This window comes from Enoplosus armatus, chromosome 18 (assembly GCF_043641665.1).
Source record: "Enoplosus armatus isolate fEnoArm2 chromosome 18, fEnoArm2.hap1, whole genome shotgun sequence".
Taxonomy (NCBI): domain Eukaryota; kingdom Metazoa; phylum Chordata; class Actinopteri; order Centrarchiformes; family Enoplosidae; genus Enoplosus; species Enoplosus armatus.
This window is the reverse complement of record NC_092197.1, coordinates 16,542,839-16,561,283: the sequence shown is the minus strand read 5'-3', so window position 1 is coordinate 16,561,283 and position 18,445 is coordinate 16,542,839. Positions and strand designations below refer to the sequence as shown.

Here is an 18,445-nt window from a genome sequence, read left to right as displayed (position 1 = left end):
GTTAAGGAGGAGCTCCCGCTAAAAAGCAAGAGCACCAGGCAGCACACTGCTGCTTTGTATTCTGCTGCCAGGCGTTTGGATGTAGTATCTGCATTCAGGTAACATCAAACTTCCAGCTTTTTTCATTTCTTATAAATGTGTCTATAAGCGCACGGTTGTTACCAGTTGAGAAATGTCATGTGCCAATACATATTATACATGTAAAAACACTGTTCTGTTTGTTAGAATCTCACTCATTTTAATCACTTCACTCTTAATGATTTTATTTCAAACAGGACCGCTATGTTCAGACAAAGTTGCAGTCGTTTGAGGTCAGCTTCTTTCCTCAGCTGCCCGCCTTGTTTGTCTGTCTTCTTGTTGTGCACTGCAAGTCTCTGGAGCACAGGTAAAAATACAGACACGCCAGCACATAAAATACAAGCACGCACATACAGGTACAGTGACTGCACCCTGTGTTATCTGCTACACTGTATTGGTATGACTTGGTATTGAGTGAAGCATCTTTATCGGAGACCTTCATGTCTCTTCCCTGTTGAACGCTGCTGAGCTGTATGCCTCAGTGGTGTAAGCTTCCCCATGTGTTACCATGGCGCTCACAGTCTGTCCAATCAGGCTTTGAGATTAGGCCTCCAGATGACTGTTGACTCGCTCATTTTCCTGGGATTTGAGCTCATACGGTGGTTTCATCTACAGGGTGGGGCTCTTAATAGACTGAGCTGCAGATCTCAAACACACATCTAGTTGGAACAAAGTGTATTTGGAAAGTTCTCTGTACGTACGAGACGTAAAGAGTATTATTTAAAAACTTTACTTTTGCATTAATACAAACATGTAACAGCATTCTATAGTTACACTAATCATCTTTCATTTTATAACTGTTAACTTAAAACTAGATTGAACACTTGAATCAGCATAATTATTAAGTCCCTCCGGCCCACATACTTTTGCAAGTCCCTTTTGAGTCTAATTCCAGCTCTCTTGTTATGTGTGCACTTTATATTTTTTTGGATTGAAGAAAACAAAAAGAATGGAAGACGCTTTTTGTTTGGTTTCAAGACATTTAATGTGTCTCTGGTCAAAACTAAAACAGGCAAATAGCTCCATGAGGAGGGAGTACAATGAAATACCTATTTCAAGACGTTTGCTAACTACAAAAGCTAGTTTCTCTTGTTGAGCTTTAACATATTGTGATGGACCTTGTGGAAGAACCAGTAAAAAAGCAGCATAGGATCTATTTTGCCAAGAGTTATATACATACTCTGATTCAAATGATATCTGGAGTGCTGCTCATTGAGCTGTAAGTCGTTTTTAAATTCATGTGTAGCATTTGGCTGCAGCTATTATTTTTGTGTTTTCGTTGCTTTCTCAGCCAGACCTCCTTTGAGAAAATAATTAGAACCAATATTAAATGTACCCATAAAACTGTGTGCATGGAAACCGTAAACTGTGGCTCATTGACTCTGCAAAAATGGGTTTGTTGAATGAGAATACATAATGTTTATCCTAGAGGTTCTGTAATTAATTCCAAGACTTGCCTGAATTTCTTAAGAATTGAAATGTACGCGAGGGATGCAGGTGACGTCCACAAGCCCGCAGACCATCCAGAAGGCCGAGGGAGAGAGTGTGACTCTGGGCTGCAGTTACACACTGAGCCCCCTGGACACCGGAGAGCTTGACATCGAATGGTCTGTGGTCAGTCCAGACACCACGCAGAAAGATCAGATGGTAAGAAGCATGTACATTTATGGATTATAAAACAGAATTCACTTTTATGCTAAGACACCCTCAGCACTGTATTCATCCATTATTCATTTATTCTTGAAAACATCATACTTGTTGAAGGTCTATCTATCTTTTGTGCTGTGCACAGACTAAAAAGATGTAGGTTATGCAAGCACTTAATTGGAATTCATTAATTAGAAGTGTACCAATTAAATACTGTCTCCATCTTTCCCTAAAATGAGTACCAAATTATAAAGTTCCGACCAGGAAATGAAAATTATGGACCCGTAAAATGAAAGCGTTCTCCAGCATCTTCTCAATGTTTGAGCTAATTGGAATTCAGAACACAATTAGGTCAAGACAAAAGGTTAGAAAGGACTACACAACCTCTCATGACACGTGCCACAATGACATCTTAAACACATCCTTTCAAATTCCTGAAATTCCTGAAATTCAGATTCTTCTCGTCCTCGTGCGATGTGCTTGTGCCTCTGCAAGTCTAAGTCAGAATTCAGTCCAGGAGAGATTGGAGTGTGGATGAACTCCTGCCACTTTTTTAATTTCACAGGAATTAGTTGTTTATCCCATTTGCCTTTTAAATGAAATGAGTCATTAGTGTTGGAGACTTGAAAGGATGTTTTTTTCCCCTCTCATCTCTACCCTGAGGCAGCAGACATTTGATCACAGTCAATACAAGGATTGACCAGGTCCAGCACGTGGTGCTTTAGACAAGTGACCAGTGCAGATTATTGGTTCTTGTGTCCTGCAGTCAAGCACTTAAACATTTACCAGCCCTTTAATCTAAATCTATCTAAATATTTATCGACTGCAAACTTAAAGCAGCCTTAAATGATTTTATTTGGACACTACGGAGCAGAGGAGCTCACAAACAAGCTGACAAGCACACAGCCCTGACATATTATCACACTATAAAAGGTGTATGCTAATGTATAGTCTGACTCACCGGATGTAGGCTGCTGGCCTAAGTCTGGCGACTATTTCACTATTTTAATGGGTCAAGTGAGCTCCACTGTCCCAGAACAACAATGGGTTGAGACAGGCCTTTCTCCAAAGTGTGGAGGTCTGGCTATGCGACACTAGAAAATGTGTTACATTAGCATTAATTTGTGTTTCTGTCCTCCTGATCAACGTAAGTCCATTATACACTGTTCTTTATCTCTCTGGTTTGGTCTCCATGAATAGAGAAAGATATCGGCTAGATGTTCCCCTTTCTTCACCAGCTAGTCGCTAACTTTGTGTTTCTGCCTTTTGGTGCTGGGCAGGTAGTGTACAGTGGGTTTGTGAGTGCTGGTTTGCTGAAACCAGTCGCCCGATATTGCTGGAAACGAGTGCTGAGACTGAACCACTTGGTAAATGTAAAACCAACACAATGAGCTAAAAGAGGCTAAAAAGCTCTATAGAGCTCCAGGCTTGGTGGTAATTGGTATTCAATGTTGATAAAAATACTTAAATGACATTAAATTGGTCAACATCAATTTTAAAAGTGTCATTCAGAGTCATGTGTTCGCTCTTGGTTGAATCTTTTCATTTTGTTTGCCATCAGCTCATGTCCTACACCAGCGGCACTAAATACGTCCATGGTGACCACGCTCTTGCAAAAGGGCTCAGCTTTGCTGCTCGTGACCCCTCCATGGGTGACGCTTCGCTCTCAATCGCTCTGCTGTCCCCTGCTCACAGCGCTACCTACCAGTGTAAAGTGAAGAAATCACCTGGAGTGGACATGCGCAAGGTGTCACTGGTGGTCATGGGTAAGACTGGGCATTTGGGACACTTCCCTCTCACATGCCAGCATGCATTACACTTGCAATTTGCCACAAAGCAAATAACAAGGTACCTGCTCTCAGGCACGCTTTTATCTTTTAAGACTACAACAACATTGCTACTACGATGCCATACTCTGTATCCATCAGTGGCAGGGATGGAAAGAGAACTAGCATCTTTTACTCAAGTAAAAGTGCTTGTCTTTTAATGACATTTTACTGAAGTAAAAGTATCTGCACACACTGCTCTGCATAGCACACACGCATACACACACACACACACACACACACACACACACACACACACACAAAACGCTACATTGCTAGGCAACACAGTGGTTGTTCATATTCAGTTACATCCATCATTGAGTTTGTTATTGTACACTTCAGTCTGCTCTAGAATCAACTTCTCTGCTCGTTCAGTCCATTTACACTGCTCATAATAAAACCAGTCCACTCAACCGCTCTGGTCCCACTGCACTCCTCAAAGTTTTCAAAAACTTCTGAGCTGAATGAGCGCTCGGCAGTGACGACTTTGACAGAGATCCTCAGATCCAGAAGTTCCTCAGTGAATGTAGAAGTCACTGCCGGAGGATCCACCGTGACAGCATCTTTGGTCACACAACATCGTGGGCGTGTTTGATCTGGGTCCCTTGGCGTGCTTGCCGGGTGGTGCATTAAATCAGTGATTAATTAAGGTCGATGCATTGTTGCGCATTTTTCTTTGCAGTTCACAAAGCGCCACCGCTGCTGCAGCTGCTGATCCATCACGAATTATGAATTTTCATGTAATACAACAAATGGGTGAGAAATGTAGCCAATAATTGAAATAAGAAATATTTAAGTACAAGAACAAGTTTAAGTACACACATCATAAAACACAACTTTGTTACAGTAAGGAGAGTAAATGTAATTTGTCACTTCCACCCATAATTAGAGGTTTGTGGAGGTCAGTTTTGTTAAAGGTCACATGGATGTGAGTGAGAACTAAGATAATGGCTTTCTCAGTGTTAAAGGTTTTTACCAATCAGGGTTTGTCCTGTTTTCTCCCGTGCCTAACCCTTTAATCTGAAATAGAATACAATTTCCCTGCTGTGTAAGAACATGGATTTCAGCAACAAAAAAAAAAATCACCCAAATTGATAACTTTACCTTTTTTTACACTTTGCACAACCAGCACATGGAGTTTGCTTCATGTGCTGATGGAGCAGAGATATGCGCCTCGATAGAGATAGCTGTGGTCACAGTTTTGACCACTGGGATTAAAAAGAATTAACTGAAGGAAGATGGCTTTGGAAAGGTCTGTCTCGGACTGATAGATACAGATGGAGCAGTTGATGAGGGCTGAAAACAGGCGACAGTAACTTGAAACGACACTTCACTTAAAGCCATTTGTCAGTGTATTCAGTCTTAAAATTTGCCAGAGGGGTAAAGTAATTTGCTTGATTCTAGTCCAACTCATCTTGTCTGAAGAGCGTGAGCGGTGGCTGGGGTGGAGGAGGAGGTCGCCTCATTGGCAGATTTATTTATTATGATTTTAAGACTGAATACTGTATTAAATAACTTATTCCAAAGATGTGTCATGACTGAGCAAATAATTGGCCCAAAAAAGAAGCTCCTTCAGGAGCCTTTTGGAATCTAAATCAAAAGGATGGAATACAGCGTTGGTCAGAAGACATAGTTTTAATATATTATACTTGATCTGATGTGACAGTTTCTCGACTCTACAGGTTGACAGAGCTCGGATTTCATTTTATTTCTTTGTAAAACTTGACTGGACTTAATCGCTTACTGCAGTTAGCTAAACAAAAGATATATAGCCATACTCAGCCTTCAATAAGCCTTCAACCTCTCATTTTTTCAAGTTCATCTCATATGGGCCAGCTCGGCTCATAAACAGTGACAAGAATTACAAGTAATGGCTGAAACAATTCTGTTATTTTCCACAATCAAAACCTAAATCTGAGAGGAAATGAAAGGAAGAAATTAAGAACAAAATGGCAAAACGTCAGTTTCACAGTAATTTTACATTCCCCATTAAATCATTAAAGGATAGTATGTGGACACATTTGATTACTCATTTAATGTGCCCAACAATGTCAAATTGACCTCACTGTAATAGATTTTGTTGCTTTAAAATGACCTGAACAGCCCAAATCTGTCCAACAAAGAGCAAAAAATAACATCCTCAAACCAGCGCACCTACATCTAGCTATCTAGCTCAGCCTGGGTTGTACATTGACTTGTCCAAATGTTTGAGGCATGGAGTTTGGAGCTTTTTTAACAAAATCATTTCACAGAAGAAACAGATTTTCAATCAACGGGTGCATTTATTTTGCATAGCCCGTGGAGTAACTTTAACTGACTTTGTTGTGTCTTTAATTATTTCTCAGGTCTTCACTCTCACACTCAACTTGGTACAAAATCTGTATTAGATGAATAATCATGAAAACTGGCAGACTGTTCAGTAAATATCTGTAGCAAAGCCTCACATATCAATAGACAGCCTAAAGCTCTTTTCATGCCAACAGCAACACAAACAGTCCAGAGAGCCAGCCGGTCATTTTATAGAGCCGGTTCATTGTATGACCCAGGGTTTAGAAACTGCACGAATGAATGGATGGCTAGTATTCCTTCTTTTATTATGTAAATGGGGAAGAACACACTTAAATGTGTGAAATGTTGTGTTTTTAACAAGCCTTCAGGTCTTTTCTCCACCAGTATCCCAGGGACCACCAGAATTAGCTATATAGCTAACTCTGGCTCAACGGTTGTGTTGTGTATGAGCCCTGTTAAATAAACTAATACACTAAAGTATTATGTAACATAATCAATCTCACCTTAATCGCGACTAATTTCTATCCTCTTTCACCTTTTTAGGACGGTACTCTTACGTACACTTCTCCGCTTCGTCATCTTTAACTGATCCAGCCATTTGATGTTCAGATATTTATTTATAATGTGCAATGAAGGCATGTATTTATTTTGCAATGCATGCATTTTATAGGATTTTTCGAGTAATAAAATCATCTTCACATTGTTGGTATAACCCATCCATATGGTGTGAGTGTGCGTCATTAAAGCCAGAATCAAAATGGTTCCTCCCAGTGACAATGGCAGCGAGAAAATGATCCATTTGCTGTGTGATTTCAGCCAGGCCGTCTGTGCCTATATGCTGGGCGGAGGGGGGGGAGCTGGTCGGCGAGGCTGTGTCGCTGCACTGCAAGTCTGAAAGAGGCTCCACTCCCTTAAAGTACACGTGGAGGAGAGGAAACTCAGGCCCCATCCCTGCTGAGGCCTCACAGAGTAAGTGTGACCTCTGCTGACGTCATGGTGCTACTACACATCAAAGAGAGAGCGCGTGTGTAGGTGTGTGTATGTGTGTGTGTGTGTGTTGGGGTGGGGGCTGGGGACAGGTGGTACTTTAGTGTTTGATCCTGTATGAGCAAAAGTCAATGACGCATGCGCATGCTTATTATCTCAGGTTTTAATTGTCAAGATAAAGGAATCTATCCGTTTTTAATTCAGACTGAAATTCTATGAAAATGATAGAACATCCAGGTGAATACTTGATGAAGAAATAATGATGTGCCGCACAGCACTGTGCAGTTTACATTCTACTTACTTAGGGGGACTCCGGTGCATAATCAGCAGGTCATTTGCATTTTCTCCCCATTTTCTTTTCACCATTTCTAACACGAAAACATTTCCTGAAATGTTTTTGACATTGTTTACCGTGAGCTGCATTGATCAGTTGCAGCCGGAGACACAACAAAGTTTGGCTCCATGAAGGCTGAGCGAGCAGGTCTTCTCCTTCCAAAATAATCTTCATATTTTTAAGTCATAATTTGTAAAAAACCATCCTACTTGCAGAGAAGCCTCCCACCAAACCCTCCTGATGTGTCATCGTTTTAGCCCCTTGTATGTTACAGCACATGTACACATGTACACATGTACACTACACGTGTTAATCTGTGTTTGTGGGTGTGTTCTCTCTCAGACAGTGTGACCGGGGAGCTGAAAGTCAGCAACCACTCGCAGAGCTTTGCAGGAATCTATCTTTGTGAGGCGAACAATGCCGTTGGAGCCGAACACTGCAGGATCAACCTGAAAGCTAACAAACGTAAAAAAAAATAGAAAACGAAAAAAAGAAAAGAAAAAAAAGGCAGCACACCGTCACACACACGTGCCTGTCCACATCACACATGAAGCACGCATGCGATCATAAAAGACCTAGATTTCATCCTCTTCTCTCTTTGTAGCTGTGCCACAATCTCCCCCATTGCTCCACTTTCACACACAGGGGCTTTTAACCACGGTGTGTTATCCTTATTATGCCGTCTAATGAGGACAAGAGAAGGTCAGCCAATGGCAAATAAAGAAATGGCTTTATTCACACAAGACAAACCCTTTTTTGGTCGTCCAGTCTTCATCATTGACTTCCTACTGTTGAGTCACAAATGAGTAATACTGAAATGGCTCCGCTGCCTTGCATGTCAACAGGCCCCTTCAGCTTTTATAAAGTGTAAATGAAACAAGAAAAAGGCAGCAACAGAAAATAGTTGGACTCATTAAAATCAGCCTTGTTTAGTTGGCACGGTGTAAAAATGGAGGAGAGGAAAATCCAGAAAGATTCCTTGAAACGAGGGCAGGTCCGTGTGCAGTGATACCTCTGAAACAGCTCTGAACCAGACAGGAACCAGAGAAAAACCAGGGCTGCCTCACGGGGAATCAATCTGGTGACTGTAAGTGAACCAGCAGGGAGTACAGTCGATGATTCAGCATACCATTGTGGACTAAATCACCTCCAGGTTTAGACTCAAACAAAAACTGCATTCTGTGGATCCATAAAATGAGTTTGTCTTTGTGTGCCTCAGGATCTATGGATCAGACCCCCCACCCCACCCCCATATTACACCGTGTTGAGTCCTTAACTTCCAATATTAGTGCTCAGAGTTTTTGGCTTCATCTTCTTAGAACCAGAGGTTGATTTATATATATATATATATATATAGAGTTAGATCAAGGTTTCCACACACAATTCACTTTGCTTTTTTTAACTTTTCTACAATGTTTGATTCTTTTGTGATATATTGGATAACTTTGGATAGGAAACTATCTGAGGAGGGAATATCTTTGTCTCAGGCTTATAAATATGCTATGCTTACCAGTGAAAACCATGATTATCTATATTTTTTGTGGGTTCAGACAATTCTCTTATATTTTTGGCTGAAGAAAACCCATATAGGTCATCGAATTATCGAAAAGAGGAAATACGCCTATCTGCTTTCTTGCCAAGAGTTAGATGAGAAAGTTGATACCGCGTCTGGCTAAGAAATAGTCCGGTCTTAGCTAAGCTAAGCTAGGCCGCTGCTGGCTGCAGCTTCATATTTAGCAGATGAGAATGGCTTGATCTTCTCATCCAATTCTTGCTAAGAAAGTGTATTTCCCAAATTGCTGATCTGTTCCTTTAAAATAAGGTTTTTTTTTTCATTTCATGAAAACACATTTTGGAAATACACGATTCTCATTGGACAGTGACAATGCAATCTGCATAGAGGCATTGTGACATTATTTAACTTTAAAAAGGGTCACAAGCCAAAAAAAAAAAGCCGGGAACTGCCACACTAGACAATAAGAATAACATAGTATAATTAATTTTTTAACACTTTGTTCTTTTGTGCCACTGAGCTTCTGAGTGAATAATTCCTTGTTATTCCCACTGATTCTACAGCTCCAAACAGAGCAGCAGTGATCGTCGGCACCACTGTGGGTTCTCTGCTCCTCATCTTTGTCCTGCTGGTCTTCATCGGGCTTCTGTACTGGAAGTTGAGCAACAGACATCGCTGTGAGAAGGATTTCTCCAATGAGATCAGGTACTGTACGCCACTGCAGCTCCAGCAGAGACAGTCAGGCACAGTTAAAGGTGTTGGCAGCTTGACGGTTAGATAACTGAGCTGCAGAGAGGAGGGAAGACGTCCACACACACACACACACACACACACACACACACACACAGTCTGGCAAGTTTCTTCTAGTGTTCATTTATCACCAAAAAGTCCCACGAGAAAGAAACTTCTGCCTTTGTTAGTGCTGAGTAGTTTTGTCAGCTTGGGTAAAACATGATTGTGTGCACTTGTGTGCAGATTTTTACATCTGCATAAATGAGTTATAATAATAAGAGTTTTTTCTGGCATTACGACGCAAAACATAAAAAAAAAAGACAAGGGAGAACACCCAAACTTTAGAAGACAGAGAGGCAATTATAAATGTGTATTACAAGATACCAAACAGCGCACATCAAAGCCATTCAGATAAGAATAGAAACAAATCCCAGACTTGAATTAAAACCAGGAAAGAAACATGTAAACACGACAAAAATACAGACGGAGAAAAACTTTTCGTCAACACTCTTTGAGATAACACTCAGGCAAGGCTGTTCCTAACATTATGATTTTATGTGTTTTAAATGTTCATCTATACACTTCATTATGCACATGGAGTCGTCTACAATCTCATCTAAAGCCAGAGCAATTTGATTAAATCCTCCTAGAAATCCAAGGTTTTATGTGAAGAGCGCAGAAACAAAGTGATTTTCTTCAGGTACATTGTGCGGCTCTATAACAGCTGCTGACATTATTAATAAACGTTGGCTCCACTGCATGCTTCCTCTGACAGCCTGACTGGATTCATTAAAAGTTACCAACTCTTTCTTCCTGCTGATCTTCTCCGTCTTCTTTAGCGTTGGAAACATGAGGTGTCAACAAACACTCTTGGGGTGTTTTTGTCTTAGACTTGCAGCATTGATATACAGTTTATTAAAATCTTGGAACAACATTGGCAAGTGACATTTCAGAATTCCTCTTCATCACTTTAAGAAGACCTTCCTGGGACATACCACATTGAAACCCAATTACGTTTGTTTGTTTCGAAGTCTTAAACTCTGGAAGGAGCAGAAGCTCTCAGGAAGCATCGCTGGAGTGCAGAACCTTTGTCTCCCCCTTTTGGCGTATACCTACAGGTTTTTCCCGTGGCCCAGAGCCATGCAGAGAGAGAGTTCAGTCAAATACATAAACGTAAAAACTCCAGTATGCCGCGAAATACAGAGAGATAAAGCTGGCAGTGATAGGGTTAATCAGCGTTAAGTTGTTTGGCAACGTTCATATATATGTAAAAGTCCCGCAATCCAGCTTTAAAGCAAAAGTTCGACATTTTGGGAAATAGTCTTAAATAAGAAGGCCGATACCATTCTCATATCTCAGTCTGTACATATGAAGCTACAGGCAGGAGACGGTTAGCTTAGCATAGAGATTGGAAACTGGAGAACAGTTAGCCTAGCTCTGTCCAGTGGTAACAACATCGACCTATCCGCATCTCTAAAGCTCACAAAACAATGGGTTATATCTTGTTTGTTTAAGTGTTGTTAAGTGTTAACAAAAATTTGCCGTTTCATGGTGGGGTTATGTGCTGGACTATTTTTTGGGGATCTGTGCAGTTGCCAGGCAACCTGCAGAGACTCCAGAAGCTGCTGTGCCTGTCAAACAGGTAATTTGACACATAAACCCCCGTAAAACAGTTTTTTGCTATTCGTTTTTTTGTACAAATGAAGAAAATGAGATGGCGTGTTGATTAGTGGGCCTTTAGCAGTGCTGGTAGCTGCATTTTGTTAACGTTGGGCAGAGCTAGGCAAGACGCTGTTTGGCCTTATATTTGACCGAAAGAGTGGTATCGATCTTCTCATCTAACTCTGTCAAACTGTTCCTCTGAGAAGTTCATTGTGTTACGTGGGCCTGCAGGACAGGTGAACTCAAGTGCAGACCTGGACGAGGAGACAGGAGTAAAGTAAAAAAGTTGTTTATTGCAAATTACGGGGGACAGCGGGGTTGCAGGACAGGGGTGGTTAAAGCTGGTGGCTATGAGCCAGGGCTGGGGCTGGGCAGATCGGGGTTCTGAGGGATTTGGTCCAGAGTAGGGTCCAGGAGAATAGGTTAAGCAGGGATCCAGAGCAGCATGGCAGGGCTAAACAGCAGGCTTGACCAGATATGGAGGTAGAGACAGGGACTGGAGTCAGAGCTGCAGGGTGCGTGGGAAGCGGAAAAGAACAAGAAGCTAAAATAGCAAAAACTGCAATGAAAAGGCTCGGAGCAGAGCAGTGTGTGATCTGGCACAGTGGCAGTGGCAGGGTTGAGTATTTGCAGAGGTCTTGATTATTGAGATGAGGTGCAGCTGGTGTGGCTCTGCTCTGACCCCAGCACACCTGTCTCCACTCACACAATCAGGGGGGGCACACAGACCTCGAGGTAGAGCGATGATGTCCCAGGGCCAGATGCAACACATTGATCATGATGTGAGCGAGTAACAACGACAGTTTCCTCCTCTGCGTCGGGCCTGCTCTCCCATCCCGATCCTACACATTTGCAGAATGTCTCTTATCTCTTTAGGTGAAAAGTTTAGTCCGTTATCTTCATAATTGATATTGAAAATGATTGGAAATTCCACCCATGTGGTATTAGTCTCTCTTTGACTATGTCTATATATTTTAAACGCACATGTAGACAATGAAACCTCATCCCTCATGGGCAGACATAATTGCATTCTTGCTCCTTTCATGGTAATAACTTCCTCTAGGTTCAAACCACCGAGACAGAAAAAGTTAATGTCATAGCAACAAACCATGCAAGAAAAAGCAAATACTTTTGATTGTTTTTAAGTTGGAGAAACTTCTGCACAAGTTCAAACAAAGAGTTCAAATGTAAATGTAGATACCCGTAGTGGAGGCTAAACACCGCTGTTCCGCTAGCATGCACACAGAATGTTTCTATGGCAAAATCTTTTTTTTGTTTTACATACATACATACATAAATGTATTGTGACAACTTGTTTTCGCTCCAGTGTGCTGTTTCTATTCTATTTGCATTTGAAGCAGTTTGCCCTCTGCCCTGTGAATATCATGTATACAGGCTTTAAAAAAACATACCATGCCAAGATGCACTGGAATTTCTTGTTGTTTAGGGAAATGTTGATAAAAGTCATTAGATAGAAAATTCTGTAAAACTCTTTAAACAATTCTTTATGGCAAAGCAAGGCGAGTTTATTCGTAAAGCACCTTTCAAACACAGACTATTGAAAGTGCTTTACGTAAGGCAAAGAAATGCATTGTGACAACATTTAAAAACAACACGCTTGAAGGATGGAGCCATACAGTATCAGGTCTCACCACCTCTAGGTCTGAGCAAGAACCGCAACATCGCTGATTCCAGTCCGGTCAGGGACCCTTGTCGCATCTCTCTCCCTGTCACTTCCTGTCGTCTCTCCACTAACTGTAATAAAGGGCCATAAATGACCAAATAATATGTATATAAAGCATATATGAAAAAAGACCACCTTCATAGGGTTGGGGAAACTCGCACCCACCAGACTAAAGCTACAAGCCGAGGTTTAATACCATCATCAGGACTAGTTCCTTTAGGTTCTGTAGTATCAGAAATTGGAATAAATTAGTTATAATTTGTATGTAACTTTTTAGAATTAATTTTTTGGATGTTTTGGAGTAATGTTAGTTATTTATGATGATACTAGTATTAATTAGTCTGTTGACAGTGTGTTGCAGGATCACCTGAACTCCTGCATCTCCACTCTCTTTACCTTAAGGACCACAAGGGAAATAAGTCTCACACCTTGACATTTTTGTAGTTGCGTGTGATTTAATATCCTCCTCATCATGATGGCAGATGAACTAAACAAAAAAATTGGGCCAAATTAACATGGTAAACGTTGCCTGCGAATTATCAGCATGTTAGCATTGTCATTGCAAGCATGCTGCAATGCTTACGTTAGCATTTAGCTCCAAGCACCGCCGTGCCTATGTACAGCCTCACAGAGCTGCTAGTGTGGCTGTAGACTCTTAGTTGTGTTCATTCAGATTTGAAAGAGGCTTAAGTTTGGGCACAGATATCATCATTCCATCTGGTTCCATCTGTGTGCAGCATGGTGGCTAAATACAGCTTCACCATGTTCATTTCCGACCTGCTAGATTCTAATTCTTCAAGCATTTTTGCTGTTACTTGATTTCTGATCAGTTTTCCTGGTTCTTGTCAGAACTCTGGCAGCAGCGCTCTGAATGTACTGCAGTTGTTTAACGGTCTTTTTGAGAAGACCAGACAAGAAATAATTCACCCTGCTGAAGACGAGGACATGAATGAGTTCAAATCTAAATCTTGTCTGAATGTGAAACCTCTAATTCTTGCTGTTTGCTTTGGATTAATTTGATGTGGCTGCTGAAGCAAATAGTCTATCAAAACACCAAGATTTCTAAATTGGCCTTCAGTTTTTTATAGTTCTGTAACAATTACTGGCATGTGAAATGAGCAATAATGGTAGGTAAATCATTTTCTAAGATTCTCAGTTTTCAAATGGTGGGTGTCCAATTTTGGGACAAAACTCCACAATCCACAGGTGCAAGTGTCCAGTTTGCACATTTTTGAGGTGATATTATTTTAGTTGAGATCTCTCTCCTCTGTGTAAACAGTGCAAACTGTGTAACTAGTTGAAAAAGGTCAGGGTGTCCTGGTTCTGCCTCTTTTACGGGAATCCGTGAGCAGGATGCAGAATGTGGAGCTGCTCCAGGGCCGATGCTCTGCTGCTGACCTCCCATCCTGACATCTCTGAGAGGATTTCTCCTTTTGCAAATAAACAGTGTCTCACCCAAAAGAAATAAAAAATAAATCGGAGTTATGGTTCATATGCAGTTGAAAACAGCCCACATGCTTTCAAATTAGATGTTGAAATAGGAGCAGTGTCAGAGTGGGAGGACAGCGTTGTGTACAAGAGACAGAGAAGCACTTCAAGCCACAATCCTGATACGAGCTTCTCCATATCTGTGACATACAGGAGTTCAACTCTCTGCACATGAACATGGCATTGTAGTGAAAAGCTCATGGAAGAGACCGCAAAGCATTAATTATTTGAGCCATGACAATAGTTGCTCTCACATCTGTCAGTTCAAGGTAAAAAGTAAGTAAACACTGTAGCTTGAGTGTGTGAGTGTGTGTGTGTGTGTGGGGAGGGGGGGGGGGGCAGAGATGAGTCATACAGAGTATCAAATCACTTCAAGTACTGTATCCTCTGCATCTAAAAAAAAAACAAAACATAAATACAGTGAGAGAGTTTTTTTGCAGCAGGGCCAAAACACCAGAGCTGTGAGTTCAAAAACAAAAACATGTAAATGAAACCTGACAGGCAAACAGAAGGACAAACGGATCGATGCAACGTCAACAGCTTTCATCTTTTATCTTGGAAAGTACGGATCTAGCATCTGGTGTGAGTTTGGGGTACGGGGGTGGTAGTTTATGTTTACATTTTAGGCCACTTGGGGGGCAGTGGGAAATATCACCTGTTCACTGGCTAATCGCTAACATTGTCTGTCTGCTGTTTGATGTGGGGCAGGTAGTGTGTTTATCAGAGCTTTTCCTCCGAAGCCGCTTGAAACAACACTAATGAGAACACTGAGACTGAAGCAAAACAGTGAGTTAAACAATGAGGAAAAAACACTAAACAAAAACCAAACAATGAGCTCCATAGAGTTGAGGGGAACTATAGAGACTGGTGATAAATACTGTATCTGAAGGTTTGTCACTATGAACTTAGACTTTCACATTACACATAATCATTTGATTTGATTAACATAAAAATATTCAATATATGGCAGCTTTAAGGAAGTAATTAACATAAAAATAGCATCTTTAAATATGTACCGAATATATCAATATTAATTACATAGCGGGTTTAACGAAGTAATTATCTAAGTACAAACCCAAACACAGGGATAGTGGAAGGATTTTACAGTTGTTCCTGAAGCAGTGAATGCATTTCATTCCAAAACATGTCTTAGTAATAACAAACTGCCTGGCAGGATGCAAATTAATAAATAATAAAATACAAAAATATTCGGCAGGAGGCCACAGCCATTAAAAAGACTTGCAGTTCATTCATGTTTTCAGAACAATGTTATGTTAAAAGATAAGACAGATAACTTCATTGGCACAACAACAGGTTGTAAAGCCCCCTGAGGCAAACTGTGATTTGTGATATTGGGTTATATAAATAAAATTGACTTGACAGAACAACCGTGGAAGTACCCTAAAAAGTAGATATGTTTATGTTTAATTTAATTTTCTGTATTTGGTTTGTACACATTCTTGTTCACAGATATCCTGTTTTGTTGCATGGCAACACACACACACACACACACACACACACACACCTAAGAATCACAGCCCCAAAGGCTTGGGCATGTTATTTCCCATTTCAGCTTAACAAAAGCAAATTTATTCCCTTTACCAGCAAAAATCTGAGTCCTTGGCCTCCACAGGAACAGAAAATGCCAAAGTCGATCAGTTGTGCGGGTGTTTTCTTTGACAGAGGAGCAGATCCCAGCTGGTGCCGCAAAGTTACATAAATGCAGAATGCAAAGTAGCTTCTAAGCTTGAATGTTGGCAGCGATGTTGACGAGGGAAGATTGTCCTGAATGCTTCTTGTCAGTGTTTGCTGGATGAAGCCGGTGAATTTTATCCTTCAGTAGAAGAGAGGAAGTGATAGCGGGGTCTCAGTGAGAGTGGGCGCTCCTGGGAAGAGCCTCCAAATAGGCAAAGACAACAAAGATTTATGTTCTTCACCTACAGGGCAGCATTATTTCGCTTAGTAAACACTGTACATCCTCTGTGGTAAATATGGATACAGGCGGCAAAAAGAAGGCAACCAAAACAGCCTGGTTCTCAGTTATCCATCAGAAATAAGAGGAGCTTCAGGAACATGTTGACAAGAGTGTTTTATAATGGATTCATTTAGAGGTTTAAGCTTATAAAATCTGAAGATTTGCTGCTTCTCTCTCTTACATCACAGTAAATGGAATAGCTTTTGAGGTTTTTTCTTTTACGATCTCCCCTTAGACTTCACATTCACCTTGGAAATCTCACTATTTAGTGACACTTTACAGACCAAGCAATGATTTGATTATGAAAATGATTGTTACTCTCAACCATAACAATTAGCATGAACTGTGCCGATTGCAATGCAGCTCTACCCCGAAGCTCTTTAGTTTTACAGTTCTGATTTCACTCTATAAAAGCATCCATAAACTCAGCTTCTTCTGCAGTTGCCTTCTGAGCCATTTTACCATGAAATTAATCAAACACTAATTCTCTGAATTCAAATGGTTGTACTGAAATAACTTCCTTGGTAGTGAAATCCTTTTAACTTTGCTGTTTTTTCCTCCCTCTGTTCTGCTCTGATGCCAAACAGGGAGGACGCCACGCCTCCCGAGAGCCGCCCGGTCAGCCGCCGTACGAGCCGGAGCGCCAGTCAGCACCCACAGGTCACGTACTGCCAGGCGGGGGGGACTGAGGTGAGCTACTTCAGTGAAGGACGCCCACACACTCCCTCCAGCAACAGCCACGGACACACACCGGTCAAATACACACCAGTCGAATACGACAGCAAGTATGGATACGCAGTCTGACGATCGACAACAGAGCTGAACTGAGAGGCTTTTAGCTCTAATTGTAACGTTTGAACAGAAGCTTCAAGACAGTTTGGACAGTTGAAACTGAATATTTGGAGCAGCGAGAGTCCAATTAACTGAATTCAAAGCTGTGCCCATTTTATAACATTGTCCATGTTAGTTACTTTGAGATAATCTTAGTCACACAAGAACTTTTCTTCTGTTATTGCTGGATAATGTGGCATTCCATCATCTTTCATTCAACATGCAGGTGAATGGCACCGTCTGTGATGAATCGAAATGTATAAATCTAAAAAAAATCATTATGACAATGACTTTATTTTATTTTCCTATTTTAAGTTCCTCCTTTTCTTCATTCTTCATTCATTTTTAACTACACACTGAAACAAACTGCTCTCTGGAAGTTGGTGGTTTTTTTTTTTATCATTTGCATCTCCACATTCAAAACTCCAAATACAACAAAATTTCAAAATTTAAACCAAAAGAGAAATATTTATTTCATGATAGACCTCATTTGGAAATTCTCAACCATTCAAAAAAAATGTACATGATTAAGTACGTATTTTTTCGAGGATGTACTGACAGGAGCTGAAATATCAATAGCCACACAATGGGTTTTTGTCCACTCCATAAACAGTGACTAGACCCCCCCCCCCCCCCCCCAAACCCTCATTTTAGACAACATGGAGGCCCTCCTGTGTCTCCCTCACACAGTGGTAGGACTTTGTGTTTTTCAGGGCGGTCTGCCTTTGCAATAACACACATCATAGACAGTCAAAAGTTTAGAAACTAAACATATCAGCATCTTCTGCTCCATAAGTCTTTGTGAACCAGCCAGAGCTGACGTGCTCAGTGTTTGCGCTTTACTTCTCCGTGGGGTGATGCCAGGGCTTTGAGAGTTCGTTCAAATTGTTTTCAGATTTGTTTTTGACCCATTTGCAGCAAGACCACTGTCTTCATTTTATGAACACAGCTACTTTCCATAATTTCCTATTTTTAGTAAAGTGTTTGTTCTTCCTTTTTGTGTACTGTGAAATTTTGTAACGCAGGAAAAAACAATTCAGATGAAGCTGCAAGTGAAAAATCAATACTGAAATGTGTAGGTGGAATTAATGAGGGTTAGGCCATGTAAACAGAGTTAGTCAATATGCTGTATGTCAAATTAAATGTAAACATAACCTTTTACCTTGAGCTTACAGGGTCAATAAACATCTAAATATTTCTATTACAATTTAATAAGTTGTCTGGTACATCTATGCTCTCAATAGAAAACCAATGAAAGCCGTATGCCGTCTAAATGGCTGTAAAAGTATTTATGGCACTGGGAAATGACTGGAAGTAAATAGAAGTAAATAGAAACACTGAGCACTGCACCCCTAGAAAAATCACAAAATTATTAAGGGCTCCCTCTATGGCTTCATGT

General features: G+C 40.8%; 1 protein-coding gene across 1 annotated transcript; it reads left to right on the top strand.

Moving 5' to 3' along the window:
- Positions 1 to 282: 282 nt before the first annotated feature.
- vsig8a (V-set and immunoglobulin domain containing 8a) lies at positions 283 to 17,019 on the top strand. The gene is made up of 7 exons (XM_070925131.1): positions 283 to 385; positions 1,550 to 1,725; positions 3,287 to 3,491; positions 6,657 to 6,809; positions 7,504 to 7,626; positions 9,238 to 9,379; positions 16,803 to 17,019. The coding sequence occupies exons 1-7, from the start codon at positions 283 to 285 to the stop codon at positions 17,017 to 17,019; spliced, it is 1,119 nt and encodes a 372-aa protein (XP_070781232.1).
- The last annotated feature ends 1,426 nt before the right edge of the window (positions 17,020 to 18,445 follow it).

Coding starts and splice junctions, on each gene's coding strand:
- vsig8a (XM_070925131.1), top strand. CDS start 283: ATGTTCAGACAAAGTTGCAGTCGTTTGAGGTCAGCTTCTTTCCTCAGC. Junction 386..1,549: donor TGCAAGTCTCTGGAGCACAG/GTAAAAATACAG, acceptor GAATTTCTTAAG/AATTGAAATGTACGCGAGGG. Junction 6,810..7,503: donor CCCTGCTGAGGCCTCACAGA/GTAAGTGTGACC, acceptor GTTCTCTCTCAG/ACAGTGTGACCGGGGAGCTG.